This window comes from Lutra lutra, chromosome 4 (genome assembly GCF_902655055.1).
Source record: "Lutra lutra chromosome 4, mLutLut1.2, whole genome shotgun sequence".
Taxonomy (NCBI): domain Eukaryota; kingdom Metazoa; phylum Chordata; class Mammalia; order Carnivora; family Mustelidae; genus Lutra; species Lutra lutra.
In genome coordinates this window covers 117166583-117182971 of record NC_062281.1, presented here as the reverse complement: position 1 = coordinate 117182971, position 16389 = coordinate 117166583, and the positions used below count along the sequence as shown (strand labels likewise).

Here is a 16389-nt window from a genome sequence, read left to right as displayed (position 1 = left end):
CCTTGCCCAAGGTTGGTACAGGTCAGGAGCAGAATCTGAATCCACGTCTTCAAATGTCAAGTCTGAGGGTGGTGCTGTTTCCACATGTTACTCTAAGAGGAAGCCATACTCCACTGGTTACTATGCTGGTCATCACAGCTCTAGAGACAGTAATTCCTGGAAGTCAGGGGCCATTCTTGTTCATTGTGGTCTCTGGAGGAGTATTTTCTCATGAAAAGGACTCAGTGAGTGTTTACTGAATTGAACTGATTTTAGAAGTCTTGATCACTGCAAGAAATACAGTTTTCTTCCTATATTTCGAACATAACCCTGTACACCCTGATTCAGAGGATAAATTAGGAATAATTAGTGAAAAGTGAGTTTTTGGTATAATGTTAATGAGAATATAATTCTCACTGAAGCAAAAAGGCTATTAAAAATAAATATATTTTAATAATGTGGCTTTCTGAGCCATCGAGTTTATTCTCTTTGAACTCTCCTTTCATGTCTTAAAGGGAAATCCATACTGGAATAAGCAGCTGATGTTTTCAATGACATTGTTGAGGCTCACAATGACGTGGGCCCCATCCTGGCTGTTTTATCAGGCCGCTGATTCATAGTCATGTTTCCTGCTGCGTCCCCCTACATTGGTACCCTGATACTCTGTGAAAAAAACAAAACTTAAAAAGGTTGTCAAACACTCATTTCTATCCTGAAACACTCAACCCATTCTCAAAGTTGGGTTATTTTCCTCATCTTGGAAAGTGGTATGGTGTAGAGTTGAAGAGACAGACAGCCCTGAGTGCCATCCCCACTCTGCTGTTTTCTAACTGTATGGTTTGTTTCCTTATCTGCAGAACTGAGATATACCCTACCCCATAGGTGTGTTCTAAGAATCACATGACGATGTCTGGGAGGGGCCAGCCAGTGCCTCCCAGTAAGAATAAAAGCTGGTGCTTACTGGAGGCTCACTATGCACCCAACGTGGCCCAAGGGCTCTGCTCACATAAACCCTTGAGCCCTCACCACCACCTTATGAGGCCAGTTACAGTGATCACTCCAAGCTTGGTGAGGAGGCATAACAGGGCAACCTTCCTCTGGAGGATATTAAACTGTCTCATAAATAAGGAGAACTTGACAAATACCATTTTTATTACTGTTTTTGAAAAATATCTTAAAAGTCAACGGAGTCTAATGGCTTTTAAGCCCCTGCCAGGTTACCTTTCATTTGCGACAGCTGTTTGGGAGGAAGGCAGTTATTTTCTTCAAATAATATGGCTAGGAACACAACCCATCCCAAGTTGATCTACAGCACCTCAACTGGTTAGAACAATGCTAAAGACTGAAGTCAAAGTCTCATGTCCCACCTGGACAATAGGGATAGGGATGGGGTAAGTCCTAAACCACTGGTGTTCACTAGCTGCTGATTGGCCATTGAGTGAAAGCCAGACAACTCTACCCAGAGGAAGGCTTATGAAGACCATCTAGAATGCCATCCTCAAAAGATCTCCCTGAAGTAAAGGCACAGCAATTATGGAAACTGCTTTGGAAATAACTCAGAAGTTCCTGGGTCATCCTCTGAGGTATGACTCATAATATACCTTTGCATCCTCATGGAGAGGTCACCTGCCTCAGAGAAAGTGGACTCATTCTCTAGTGGTAACTGCTTTGGTCTCTGAAGTTAAAATCTTGGCTAACAGGCACATATATTTATGTAAGTATGTGCATGAGTGTGTCTGGGAGGCAAGGATGAATGACTAAACCCATAGCCAGGGTCATGGATTTTGACATATTTGGTCTGGTCTGATTAGCTTACAAATGAAAACACAGTAGGTTCTAATAAGGCTGATGTCATGGAGTCTATATAAAAGCTGTTTGGTTCCATTCAGAGAGAAACCATATGGTCATGGACGTTAGGGAAGAATAATATAAGGAGATAAGAAGGCTAATTTAGGGGGCACAAAATAAAGATAGCACTGCTAATGGGAAAAAACTCAAAGGGCATCTTCAGTGAATAAAAAGACAGTGTCTTATGGCCTCAGAGGCAAATTCTGAGCAAGTTTTCCAACTGGAGTTCAGAATCTGAAAGAGAACCACTGCAATGCCCTATGCCAGCAAAAGGCAGAAAAGAAAGAGGTTTCCTTGTTCCCCTCATTTCCCAACTACTGTAGCTAACTTCTGGTGGCAGGGCCACTGCTATTTGAAGTCCACACAAGTCCTACATTTCCTCCTCCGTTGTTTTGCTGGTACTCCCCAGGAAGCAGAGTTCATCCTAGAGGAAGAGGTTCGAGCTCTCTCCGGGGCAGGCAGCTGTGCTCAAGACCTCTTGAGAATGCAGTCATTTGTTTACACGGATAAATCAACCACCACCTTGGGAGGAGAAGCTGCAGTAGCAGCAGGCTTCCTTCTTCAACTCTGACCTGCCAGACTCTAAATTCAAACACATTAAGTAATAGATGAATTAAATTATATATTAAGTGGGAAACATTGCCGAGTGGAGGCAAAGAAAAAAAGAATCTCCCTTTTTCTTTGAACTTGATAATCAAAGGGGAATGGCACCCTGTGCTGACATATTCTGACTAATATACCCAGGATGTGTCGGGGAGAGTCCAAGGATAAGGGAGGGGCTGCACCCTTAGAGATGGTGGCTCTATAATCGTGCCTCTTACATCTTTAATTTCCATACTTAGGCTGAGAACAAAGCAGCTGATGAATGCCCATGGAGGCCTGAAGTGATCCTGCTGGTGTTAATGTAGATACCTGGGGTTCCTTTTGAAAAACGCCAGTGGATGTGGGCAAACATCCCAGAATGAATTTCCTGGCAGATCTAGGCTCTAACACTCAAGATTCATTTCCAACCACATGGAAAAAGCCACTAAATAAAATAGCTTTGGGCTGTTTGAGTTGTTTGGGATGGTGAGACAGAGGCCAAAGGCACTACCATAAATTTTATCTAACACACTAGGCGCTGTGAAACAGACATCTGAAACCTTCTACCACAAAGACTGAGGAAATGCACCACAACTTGAAAACAAAGGGACAGGAAATGCACAGCTGTTAAAATACGTCTGTTTCTAAAATAAATAAATAATGAAACAAAAAGTCAACTTGGATCGCCAAGATGTACACTGGGCAAAGCCACCAGGTAATGCTTCTATCTAATTGGGTCCTAGGGAAGACGCAATAACCTGGCTGGTAACTGCAGAAGACGCTAGCTCTCAAAGCTTTCCGGTTTAATCATTCCACCAACCCTGGGAGGTCAGTGTTACTATATTAAAGATATTTCATGATCAACAGAGTCAGACACTGACGGATGAGAACACATTCAGGTTGCAAATAGCCAGTTCTGCCCTAGCGGTGAGCACTCCCCAGACTGTAGCAAAAGATGTCGTTCTCACTTCTCAGGCAGTGGAACAGCACTGTCGCCCGAAATCACAGAACCCATAAGCAAGCGCTGGAGATGGCACCCCATAGCCTGCAGGGTAAAGCTGACCTTTCTAGCTGCATCTCCGGACCCTAATGCTCCTCCCCAACCCCACCTACCACCTACTACCCTAATGTTACAGTCACATCTCTGCACTGATCTTATGCTCCTCCTTCTGTCTGAAATTGTCTTTCTGCCTTGCTTAGCTAGCAAGTTCAGTCCTTAAGACCCAGCATAAATGTATTTTCAGTCTTAATTTGGCATGCATGGGTGTCTACTTTATGTCACTGAAGCTCCACCAACCTAACATGGGAAATTAAAAGATAAGTAAGACAGAGCTTTAGCCCTTAAGTGGCTCAGGTCTAGCGGGATGGGGAGGTGTATGAACAAGCAGTTATCAAGGGCTACGATGGAGGAGTATGGTGTGTAGAGGAAGGCCTGCAATACAGGAGCCGAGCTCTGAAGGAAGCCAGGGGGTCCAGGAGGAAAGGAGTCTGCTGGCACAGGTTGGAGACCCCGCAGCATGCCAGCTCACACAATGTGGAAGACCTGTGAAGGGGCTAGACTGAGAGTGACTTCACCTTTACAGCAACCAGACGTCACTAAGGAGCTTTAAACAGGAAGGTCATGGTGAGATGGGTTTTAGAAAGATCCTGCTGGAGACAATGTGGGAGCTGAGCAGAAGCAGCAGAGAATGGAGGTCCAGTGCCCAGCTAGGAGAGATGGTACAAACTCTGTAAAGAGGCCATACATGGAGAGGGAGAGGAACCAGGGATTTCAGAGATAATTTGGAGGAAGAACTGACAGTTCTTAGACGACGTGTGACACTTGAAATTGGGTTTGTGTAGTTTGTTTCTATTCCATCTGATTGAATTATTGTTTTAGTAGTCCTCTGAGAGATCATTAATATGGCATTATTTAATAACATGCTTAACTCTTCCAATAAGATATGAGCTTCTAGGGACCAGGGATCACCGGTATTTATTCAGATGTAGATGGTTCAATGCATGCAAATATATGAATGACCAAATCAGCCAAAATCTTTTTGGTTTCCTACTCTACATCTAGTTATTTCATGAAGAAAAGACCCAGTCAGAATAGTGAGTGCTATTCAGAGTATTACAAAATAATTGTTGTCTTCATCCAACTCATTTTATAATTTATCCAAACAATACATACTGAGCCTCCACTAATGTGCCCCTCATATTACAGGAGGAAAGAACTTCCTCATTAGAGCCAGACAGGTCTGGATTCTAATTCTGGATCCCCCACTCATCTGCTGCGCTGTTGGGCAAGTTAGTCTTCTTTAAGGCTCCCTTTTTAATTCTGTAAAATGAAAACAGTTGCCCCTATAGGCAGGCAGTTAAGAGGGTTGCATGAGAGGGCACGTAAGCCTCAGATACAAGTCCCTTCCCTCCAGCCATGAACCCAGCCCACCCTTAACCTGCATTCTCTTGCCTCAGTCCCATTCTATGCTTCTGAGAAACTGGAGAGCAATAAAATAAGGTCACTGCTTGTGATCCAGTTCATGGCCCTTGAAATAACACTGCTCTTGTGGTGTGGACTTCTGCACCCTTTCTACCTCTCCCTTGATTTCTCTCTAACTCCCAATGCGTATCTGGAGCCAATGAATCAACAGAAGAAAGCGGTACACAGTACACAAATATCTATACTTCTGATTCAAAAGATATCACCCGAACAGCGGCTTTGTCTTCCCCCTCCTACATTCTCCTTTCAGTTCAGTACCCCCTTGCTTTCTTCCTCCCTCTGACCCCTGCAAGAGCAGAAAGACCAGAAACCTCATCATAATCACCTGCTGGGCTCCTGCCTCCATCAAAACCCCTCTTCAGAACCCCTGGGGGAGGCCACTGACCTGTGGCCACCATGGCCTTTACTTAGGAGCACTTAGCTCAGTTAATGGGATTGCAAGGCCCTTGGAAGCCTTGGTGGCTGAGGCAGGATATAATTAGCTGCTCATAATCACTAGAGGGGCACCAGGAACAGCTCAGTGGCTGGGTCTGATTTCACTAATGCCACTGTCCTCCTCCTAACAGTATTTTTGGTTGGTTTGTATTTTGTTAGAAGTTAGTATTAAAGAGCTTACTATATTCTAAGCATTGTTCCAAGTACTTTGCATGAATTAACTGTGAATTGATATTAATTCTCATAGCAAATCTATTAGCTAGGTACTATTAATATCTCCATTTTACAGATTCAGAAACTGAGGAACAAGTAGCAGAGATTTGAACCCAGGCAGTCTGATTCTAAAAATTGAATTCTTATCCATCTAAGCAGTTGGTATATATTAAGTACCTTTTGGGTACCTAGCACTACATGAAACATAAGCTACATGGAAAAAATCATCCTACAAGAAATGCGACCTTTATGTCACCAAGCAAATGTCAAGTCAAACAAAAGACAAGAGGTATTCTTTACTACTGATGTACCCAGCAAAGACACTGTGAGAACCACTGAACTCCATTCTGCAAGAGTAAAAGAATAGCGCTCTTTTCTCCCATCCACACCCTCTCCCAGAGCCCTGCTTATGTTATAACTGCAGCAGGTGAGTGGTGGTGACATGGCCAGGGATGGGGACACATGGAGTAGAGAATGTTTGGAAGAGTGAATGGCTAAACTTATGTTGAAGCAGAAGTGACATGTGAGAGCTGAGTCTCAAAGAATGAATGAATGGAAGCCCAACAGATGGGGAAGGAAAAGTCATTTCAGGATTTTCTGCCGTATGTTTCTTCTTTTGGGGGAAACAGTCTTCCCCACTTCACAGTAATCCTTCTCTGTCCCAGTGATTCAGATTAAGCTAACTTGGCTTTCCTTACTTCATGGTGAGCATATGACCCACACCTCCCTATCATAGTACATGACCCCCTACAGAGACTCAGAGATAGGTAGAGTCAGGCCAATCAGAAAACTGTCCAGGAGTATAGCTTATGCTATGGGAAAGCCACTCCTTCTTTCTGCAGATTTTCTGGGGGTAAAGCTGACTACTGAGGGCTGTGAACAGCTGATACACCACCAAATGGAGAGGGCCTGGCTGTGATCAAAGCCCGGCAGAAGCAAGCACAACCATGAGATAGAAGGGCACAAGGGTCTCATGGTCGCATTTAGTCCTTAGATCCCCTGAATTTCCAGGTTAGATCAACCAATAAACTTTTTTTTTTTTTTAAAGCAAAAAAGCTCTAATCACTGGCAGCATTTGCAAAGAGCAAAATCATGAGCAGTTAGGGTATGCCTGAGGGTGGCAAAAGGGCCAGCGGAGCAGAGCAGCAGATGTGTGAGTGAGCGCTGGCTGGGCAGGTGGGCTGCAGTGGCTGTGGAAGGCACTTGTGGTCCCTGGGGACTGGCTCGGTGAGATTTTTAGCATGAGAGTGATGACTGCAGATACTCTGCCGTGTTTGAAATGTAGGTCTGGTGGTAGTGTGGAGAAATGCCTGAGCCAACAGATCCTGGACCCTGGAACCCAGGAAGGAAGCCACTGGAACAGGCTGACAGAGAGACAGCAATGCTTCCAGAACTCAGAGAGCCTTAAAAGCAAGAGGTGGAGATGAGACGTATTTAGGAGAGAGACAAACCTCAGTGTAATACTATGATTTATAATAAGATATATATATTTGTCTTTTTCTGTTTCTGGTGGTGCTCCTAAAACACTTTAAATTTCCTAAGTGATGAACAGCCTTAAGGTGTGCTTTGTTATGTTGATGAGGTGACTTTTGGACCTCATCTAAGGATGAGAACTGGTTGCTAGAGGAGCCAACTGTGTGATTATAGGGTTGGAGGGGAGAGGAGGGGAGTGGACTGGAAGCCGAGTTCAGTTACTAATGGCCATGATTTACTCAACCATGCCTAAGTAATGAAGTCTTCATGAAAACTCAAAGGCATGCGGTTTGGAGATCTTCCGGTTTGTGAACATGTGGAGATTTGGGAAGAGTGGCGTTCCCAGAGAGGACACAGAAGCTCCACACCCTTTTCTCATCCCTTGCCCTACGTATCTCTCCCATTTGGCTGTTCCTGAGTTATACTGTTTCATAATAAACCAGTGATCTAATGAGTAAAATGTTTGAGTCTTGTGAGCCACTCTAGCAAATTAATTGAATCCAAGAAAGGGTCATGGGAACCTGCCTGCTAAATCTGTGAGCAGAAGTAGGGGGTGGGTGCCAGTGTCATGAGACTGAGCTCTTAACCTAGGGGCTCTGATGCAATCTCCAGGTAGCATCAGCATTGAGTCGAGCTGCAGGACACCCAGCTGTTGCTGAAGAATCTCTTGATGGTATGGGAAAAACCATCATGTGTTGGAACTGGTATATAACTGTCCTCAGTGACCAGACATGAAAGAGGCAGTAGGGGGATCAGAAGGGCAGGCTCTGAATTCAGGCACACCCAGATCTGGATGTATTCTGCTACACAGAACAGCTATGGAATGGGATCTTATTTAACCTCTTTAAGCCTCAGCTTCTGCATCTGTTAAAATAAGAAAGATAACAGCGCACACTTCATGGAGCTCTTGCAAGTGTGAAATGAGCTACTGTGTACAAAAGCAGAGCCCAGAGCTTGGCACAAAGAAATCTTCAATAAATAATGCTGCTGTGTGGAAGGGGAGGAAGAAAGGTAACTAAGGATGACCCCACAGTCTCTGACTTGATAATTTGGAATAAGGCCGAGGACAGAGATCAGGGTAGGAAATGCTATAGGAAGACAGATTCTATGAGGAGGAGAACACAAATCTATTTTGAGCTACACTGAGCATGCTACGCCTGTAAAAGCTGGGGGTGAGAGTTTCCAGCAAGCAGTGGGACCTGAGAACTTGCGGTTTCTGGCCAATGATGATGGAATCTATGGCAGACAAGATGCAACTACTTCACAGGCTACAAGGGAGGGGGACCAGCCCAGGAGGAGTCAGGGAGCCATGGAGGGCCGGTCTGCAGAGATGTGGAAAGGATCTGTTTTACATGTGGATAAGCTATTAGGGAACAGGATCCACCTTGTTTGGGAGCTATGAGAATTCTTGGTTCATTAGCAGAGGAAAAGGAGATGCCTCACCTCCAGGTATCTGCTAGCCAGACGCAGGGTGTGATCCGTGAAGTTAAATACATCCTTCCAGTTGAGGTTGTCCACGTCATTGGCCTGGCTCTCTCGAGGACCCCTATCCAGGAAGTTCAGCACGGCTTCTACAGTGATACCCTCCTCACCAAGCTGACTATTCAAAAAGCCTTTCACTGTTGGGTTCTCCAGAGTGTCCTTGGGAGGAAGCAAGACAGTTGTAGTATTTAGAAATACCACAGGATCTCTGGTCTTGTTTTCACGCCATTTCCAACTTTTAATGAAAAGGGATAGACGTTAAGCCTCCCTAAAAAGTGAGTGGGTTTTATTCCATGATAAGGCATGCCTATCTATATCCCATTTCCCCTGAAGACACAGTTCTCTTTAGAAGGAAAATGTAAATGTTGGGGCTGGGGAAGAAGGACAGGGAAAATGGTAATATAGGAAGCTTTCTTACTTCTTTTTTTTAATGGTTTTTTATTGTTCTCTTTTAATTATCTCTGCTATATAGGACTCTAATCTCCTGGCTTTGCAAAGCTGGAAATGACAGCAGACAGACATACTCAACTACTTTTGCAGTTACAGAGCTGGCCACCTGGGGAGATGTCCCTTTGAATCTGAGGCCCTCAAGTGAACTGAAAAAAGCAAGAAACTGCAGGAAGCCATTGATCAGTTTTTACATTTCCCCCAAAAATCAAAGAACATTTCCCACCCAAAGTCAGCGACTCCACTTGGTGCCTCCAGAACTAGTGCCTTAGGCCCCTGCTTATTAAATTTTGATCCAATTCCAGCAGACCAACCCTTTACTGAGAAAAGGAAATTTATGGAACTTTCTTGGCTCTTCTCCTCCCCTCCCCATCCGTACTCTGATCATGGTCATCTGTGTGCTCTTGTCAAAGAAGTACCAGATCTGGGGGCCTACTTCTTCCCAGGCTTTGACCAACTTCCTAAGGCGCTCCAGCTCTTCAAAAGTTGAGTTGGCCTAAAACCAGAGACAGATAGAGACAAGAACAGGGAGGAAAAACGTGAGAGAGCAGTTTTGATTGTGCCTTCTCTGCTCCTGTCACAAACCCTCGGTGTTTGGGAAAGTCTTTTCAAGGAGTGTCTTTACTTTCTAGTCTACTGATATTTCCCAGAACAATCTGTTGTTTCCTAACTTCCACACTGCCAGAATCTAGTTTCTTAATATCTCAGAGATATTGAGATGTATCTCTCAATACATGTAATACTGACGATGTCATTGTCCCAGAGCCCCATTTAAACTAGATTTGGACAGGGGCACCTGGGTGGCTCAGTGGGTTAAAGCCTCTGCCTTCGGCTCAGGTCATGGTCCCAGTGTCCTGGGATCGAGCCCCACATCAGGCTCTGTGCTCTGCAGGGAGCCTGCTTCCTCCTCTCTCTCTATCTGTCTGCCTCTCTGCCTACTTGTGATCTCTGTCTGTCAAATAAATAAATAAAATCTTTAAAAAAAAAAAAAAAACTAGATTTGGACACCCTGTAAGGAAATGCTCTTTCTCCCTTCCTGCCTTTGTCTCTTGCGGATAGCCAAGTTGCAGAGAACTGTGAGTCCTTCCATTAGGGATAAAATTCAGGTGCTGGGGAAGAAAACCTCATCTTAGGTTTTGTAGAGAAGGGAGGGCCCAGGCAGGGACAGGGGCACAAAGCATTCCAATGATGATGTGGATGGGGGAGGAACCCAAAACTCCACTAAGCACAACACAAACATATGGCTTGCTACCAGGAGCCGATGAGCCGTGAGCAGGAGCAGGCACGTGTGCATGCGCTAGCACGCTCTCTCTCTCCCACTCTGTCATTCTTCTGGGAGGTCCAGGGTAAAAAGGACAAGACCAGCTGGGACCTTACATTCTGCAGTATTCTGCGTGCTGCCGGAGAATCTGGAGTAAAGAGGATTTTTCCCATCAACAAAGGCTTTGCTGCCCTCCAGGCTATTTTGGTGAGAGGGTTTGACTCCAGACTCTGGATCAATGCATTACAAAAGGTCGCTGCCGGGAGAGAAGGGACAGATTTTATAGAAACTCCCCTGTTGCTCAGAACTAAACAGAGTCATTAGTGTGTTTAAATCACATGTCTCATTCAACTCTATGCTGGAGGATTTGACAAATAACCTGAATTAACAGGCTGTACCCCACCAATAACAAGCTCATCATTAGTAAGTAACAAAATGCCACAGTGCATCTCAATAAGGGCCTCATCAGAGAAACAAAGAACGGGGCTTGCCCTGTGGTTTATTCTACTTTAGAAGGAGGCTAAGAAGCCTGCCTGGGATTACTGCAAGGAGCGGATGCCATTCTCACATGAAAGGGACAAGAGGCCAAATAAGGCCTTCCCTTGGAATCTCAGCTTCAGCCTCGATAATTTCCCTTCACATAGCTGCTTAATTTCTTCGTCATGTGGACTATCTTAGGGTCCAACTACTTTGGGTGCGTGCCTTGCTGCCTCTTTTTAATTTTTAACTCAAAGTTCACCTAGGTGTATTTCTTTCCCAACCCACCTTCCTTTACCCCACAGAAGCCTCACCTCCCCAAATAATAAAAGGTAGGAAAGATGGTTTGCCAAGGACTTACCATTTGGAACGTAACTCAGTACAGCACACAGAGATTTTCACTGCACTGTTTGTAAAAACATCCCACAGCCATGTTTACTCGCCAGGGTCCTTCTGACCTGAGCTTTGCTTGCAACTCTGGGTTGTCTCCTCATTTATCTTTCTGCCCTTCCTCTAGAATTTAACCCTCGTTCAATCAGATCAGTGAGAAATGTCCCCTCTGTTCCCTTTCCAAGTGGGTCTCAGTTCTTTCCATGGCTCAGATCCAGAATTCTTTATGAGCACTGCCCCTTTCCCACAAGGGCAAGTGGACTTTCTGGGAGCAGAAGCCTCTCTGCTCAAGGCCCCTCAACAAGACCAATTTAACCCCAGGACTGGGTTTCCCTGAAAGTGTTAAACCATCAGCTTCACTCACATCAGATGCCGTTTTATATATATGACCCAGAAAACTTACTTGTTGTTTTGTCATAAGAATAGATAGGATCCTTCCTTGTGGAGTCAATCCCTAGGAAGGCCTTATAGTTATTGTCTTCATACCAGTTGAAGGAGAACACTCGAGAGCCTCCTCCCTCTGGGTAGCCACATAAGAGATCAGACAGGATGCTCATCAGCTGTGTGAAGGTCTCTGGACCACCAGTCTGCATGAGAGGCCTGGTCACCCACAGCAAGTCTTGAACACTTGGTTGATGGATGAACTAGAGCAAGGCAAAGACTTCAGGTTATTTTAAGGCAGCTAGAATTATCATCACTCTGATGCCAGAGCTCCAAAGTATGGGGAGACCTCCACATATGCATTTGACTTCCACATTTAAAAGAAAACACACATATTCTCAGTAGTTCTTAACCCAGCTGTGAAATAACCTATTGCCATCTATTCAGGCCTAAAATGAGCCTAGAATGAGCCTTAAATAAAATCAAAGAGTGAATCCCAACATATTTTAATATCTTCCTTCTAGTCCCCTTTATCTGAATTCCTCGGGAATGTGTCCTTGGACAAATGTAGGGAGTATTTCTTTATAAGCAAGTTCTCGGGTTCTGTTATCCCATCAAGATGAGAATACTGGGAAAAAAATGGGAAATAAAATGATGGTGGAATGGCTCTGCCCTAGAAAAGCAAGATCACAGCAAATTTCTTTGGCCAAGTCATTTAGAATTTAGTGTCTTATATTTAGAGAATTATCTTTTTATTAGCTTAATTTTACCAAATGTAAGTTCTTCCATTTCCTTGAAATGTGTGGTTTGCGGTTCCTCTGTGTGTGTGAGTATGTGTTTGTGTGTGTTAAAATCCAAGCAAATACAGGACAGATGAAGTCTCCACTCTTGGAAGAACACTTTATTTTTTAATTTTAATTTTTTAAAAAAGATTTTTTTATTGGAGAGAGAGAAACAGAGATAGCAAGAGAGTAGCAGCACCAGGGAGGAGGGGGAGAAGCAGGCTCCCCAAGGTAGATCCCAGGACCCTGGGATCTTAACCTGAGCCAAAAGCAGGTGCTTAACCAACTGAGCCACCCAGGCATCCTTGGAAGAACTCTTTAAATTCTGCACCAGACTAAGAAGAGGCTGGTAGTCTTCTCTCCATATGAGTACCCGTGGCCCTTGATGGACTCATCCTTTGAAGGCAGATCTGTAATGCTGAGAACTAAGTTGAGGACTGCCAGAGTCACCAGGGTCTCAGCGCCCACATGTCATCTGGCTTTCCTTTAGGGAAATATGCAAAATAAAAACAATGCCACTTTTATTCCTCAAACACACTTATTAGTAATTTTCAAAGGCACTTGGGAATTTAAAAAAGCATTAGGGTTCAGTCAGGTGAGACTGAAAACAGTTCCCCTACTTCAATAAGTGATGTTTACCTGTCATCCCTGTCTTTGTCCACATGCCAACACTTGCCCTCTGAAACTCTTGGGTGCTGTGTAGGATCCACACTGTGAGTCATGCCTATAATCACAGTCTAGGCTTCAATAATAAACTTGGAATCTCAAATTGCTTCGACAACAGTAGGTCTTATGACCGTCTTGTAAGGGGTTATTATCATTATTATGTTGTTCATTTAAGCAAAGCACTTGGAGATGAAGGGGCTGTTCTGGGGTCAAATGGTCTAGTATCAGTTAATATAAATGGAGCCATCTGCTACAACCTAATTCACAAATGCTTACACTTGCTATCTAGCCAGGCAAGAAACATTTTGGAACTCCCACATAGACGGAGGAGTGTTGATATGCTTTGGGGACTTTTTTCACATTCTCTATCATTTTCAACCCTATTATACTGATAAGAATTTCTTAAATGCTCATGAAGAAAAGAATGTTAAACAGAGACTCCCACTAGAGCAGGTGGCCATCAGTACAATGGGCCCTTCTCTAACTTCCCTGCACAGCAGCACTTACACTCTGTCCAGGCTGAATTTAGTTTTATGAACACAGATTCCACAACGCAATTTTCAAGATTGGCTAAGCCCAAATCAGCTGAGGATATTGGAGGGGAGAATGTTTGGGGAAAATTATGCTTCACCTTTTGTCTCCCTTTAATAATACACTTCGCACTTAAAGATAATTGTTTCTTTCACATTACTCTTCCCCATTAGATTGTATGTTTCACTAGGGAAGTGGCCATACTGGCCTCTTCATCATTACACCCCCAGCACCTCTCATCTACGAGTGGAGAATCAATTTCTATACAGGTAAAGGCTCGTGCAACCAGATGTTAATTGAAACATGCACATCCTTCATAAAACAACACAAAAATGTCAGGGTTTGTGTGTGTGTGTGTGTGTGTGTGTGTGTGTGATGGGATGGGATGAGTCAATATATTTAAGACACTTTAAAACAATGCCTGTAAGCACCTTGCAAGTGAATGCTATTGCTCTTAGCAGTACAGATTTAGGTGGATTGTAAGAGCATAGTAGAATGGGTCACTTCAATACTGGAAAGACCTCAATTCAGTATAAGTCCACTGGTACTCGGCCACACAAGACATGGTGGCATTTCTTCCTAGGCATGAAATCAGAAGGATGGTTCCTTTCCTTTTGCCTCCAACCCAGGAGCACAGACAATTTAGGATATGAACAGGTGCTTTGAAACTGCTAGACAGAAAGTTCAAATGTATTTCTCCTTGAACAGGTCTGAGGTACAATTAAATTGTTTGACATAGTAAGTGTGGTAAAATGGTGGAAAGATATTATCATTATATTTTACATTATCATTAGTATCATTTGGCCACTTACCTCTTGAATTCTTGGTGACATATCAGAAAATATTCTTCCCCAGGATCTCAGATTGATACCTTGAGACCTGCTGTCTAAGAGTGTAGGAAGCTGTAATTGATAGGGAAAAAATATAAAATGTATATGTGTGTATACACATACATGTATTAAGTTATACATATACACATGGGTGCTATCTGATCTCCTGTATGCTTGAAAAAACATTACCTCCTTTTTTTTCTGATCATAGGACATCTTCTGCTAGATTACTTTCAAAAACAGACTGTTTTATCTAATTGAGAAAATTAAAGACTCTTATTCCAAGTCTGATTCCAGGCTCAGCTCTCTGCTGAGCTAGTCAATCACAAATAATTTCACAGTGATATCAAATATGCCAAAGTGATTCTGATTGCTGCTTTAGCAACACCCAACATGCCTCCTGGAGGAAGGAAACCAACGCAGCTGCTGGACTGTAAAGGAAGGCTGTGTGGTGAGGTGCCCATCTTGGCACCTTGGGCTCCGCAGACAAACTCAGGCTTCCTCACGGTTCACATCTTTGCTCCGTTGAGGCTTTTTCAGGTAGATTGTGGCTCTTCCTCTGTTCAACACTACTTTCTTATATGGAAGATTTGGCTAGTTATGTCATCTTTCTTTTGAAGCTGCTGCTGGCAGCTTTGAAGAGAGGTTTTTGCAGATTATCCATAGACAGTAGTGTTCTGCTGACCCCAGGCCCTTGAGACAATACAGAACTATTCAAGCACTTCCCACCTACACAGGGAACGTGGAAGCCCACAAGTTTGCTGGTTGCAAACCTAAGCCCAATGTGAACAACTTGTTTTCTGGAAAGCAAGTTCAAGTCCTTAATGAATGACTTCGTTCTTGATAGTTTCAAAACTGATTGACTCACTGATCCTCTGTCTTTTAGGGCTGAATTCTAAGTTTTAAGATAGTGGTTTTCAAACTCAAGTGTGCATCTTGAGTATGTCTGCAAGGGCTCTGCATTTTTCACAAGATCAATGTAGAATTCTGACTCAAGGATTGTGGACCACAAGCCACAAGCCTCAGCTTTCTATTTGCCAGGGTGGTTCTCCTAAATGATGGGTGGGCTTACCAGGCTGCAGCCCAGCTGAGAAGCAGGTGGAGTTAGGTTTTGAACAGTCTAGCCTCCCATTTCTAGCAGTGGTCCTGCCCTCCCTTCTCCCTGCTGTAAGGGCAGGGGCCCTCGCAGTCTCTCTGGCCCTGATACTGAAGAATGAATACAGGAACACTTCATGGAATGTCAGCATTTCTGGTTCATCTCCTAACTGTTAAATGAAAGGCTTTGTTATGAGGGCCACAAAGCAGATGGGAGAATAATTTGCCAGAGGAAGTAGCAGCAAAACCACCCTTGCAAATACACCATTGAGAAGCATCTTCTCTCCTTAACCTTCACACTGGCCCTAGACATTGGTCTGGCCAGGACTTCTTTTCAAACTCCTTGGAAATAGTTTCAGGGAAAGCTGGGCAAAGCACTTTAATTCTTGCTTTAATTCCATGAGAGGGTGGGGCTGAGAACGTAGGTAGGGAGGAAGCCAGCAGGTAGAAATGTGTGCCAGTGGCAAGTTATCACCAACTCCTGTGATTCACCTCCTGACTACTCCAATAAGATCTAGTAGAGATGAAAGGAGATCTAAGAGATACAGCAATAAAATGCCATGTGTGCCATTTTGATCTGAACAAATCAGCTGTAACAATCAGAGGAAAGTGAACATGACTGGGTATTAGATAATATTAAGGAATTATTGTTAATTTTGTTGGGTGTGATGGCAGAATTGTGGTTTGTTAAAACACGCAAGTTTTACATAAGAAAGTATGTAAGGGTGAAAGAATATATTGTCTGTGATTTGCTTTAAAAGATTTTAGGGAGGGGCGCCTGGGTGTCTCAGTGGGTTAGAGACTCTGCCTTTGGCTCAGGTCATGATCCCAGGGTCCTGAGATCGGGCCCCACATTGGGCTCTCTGCTTGGTGGGGAGCCTGTTTCCTCCTCTCTCTCTCTGCCTCCCTCTCTGCTTACTTGTGATTTCCATCAAATAAATAAATAAAATCTTAAAAAAAAAGATTTTAGGGGAAAAAAGTGAGGGGCATATTAAACAATAATGGCCAAATGTTGAAAACAGCTGACTGTGTGAT

At 43.8% G+C, this 16389-nt stretch overlaps 1 protein-coding gene across 1 annotated transcript in view; it reads right to left on the bottom strand.

Moving 5' to 3' along the window:
- The window catches only part of ABCA4 (ATP binding cassette subfamily A member 4), a 105055-nt gene that overhangs the window by 78211 nt on the left and 10455 nt on the right, over nucleotides 1–16389 (bottom strand). The window contains exons 2-6 of the mRNA XM_047727670.1: nucleotides 14242–14331; nucleotides 11473–11713; nucleotides 10319–10458; nucleotides 9321–9437; nucleotides 8456–8653 (exon numbers count right to left, since the gene is read on the bottom strand). Of these exons, the coding sequence (XP_047583626.1) occupies nucleotides 8456–8653; nucleotides 9321–9437; nucleotides 10319–10458; nucleotides 11473–11713; nucleotides 14242–14262 (717 nt within the window). The 5' untranslated portion in view covers nucleotides 14263–14331. The remainder of the gene's footprint in view (nucleotides 1–8455; nucleotides 8654–9320; nucleotides 9438–10318; nucleotides 10459–11472; nucleotides 11714–14241; nucleotides 14332–16389) is intronic.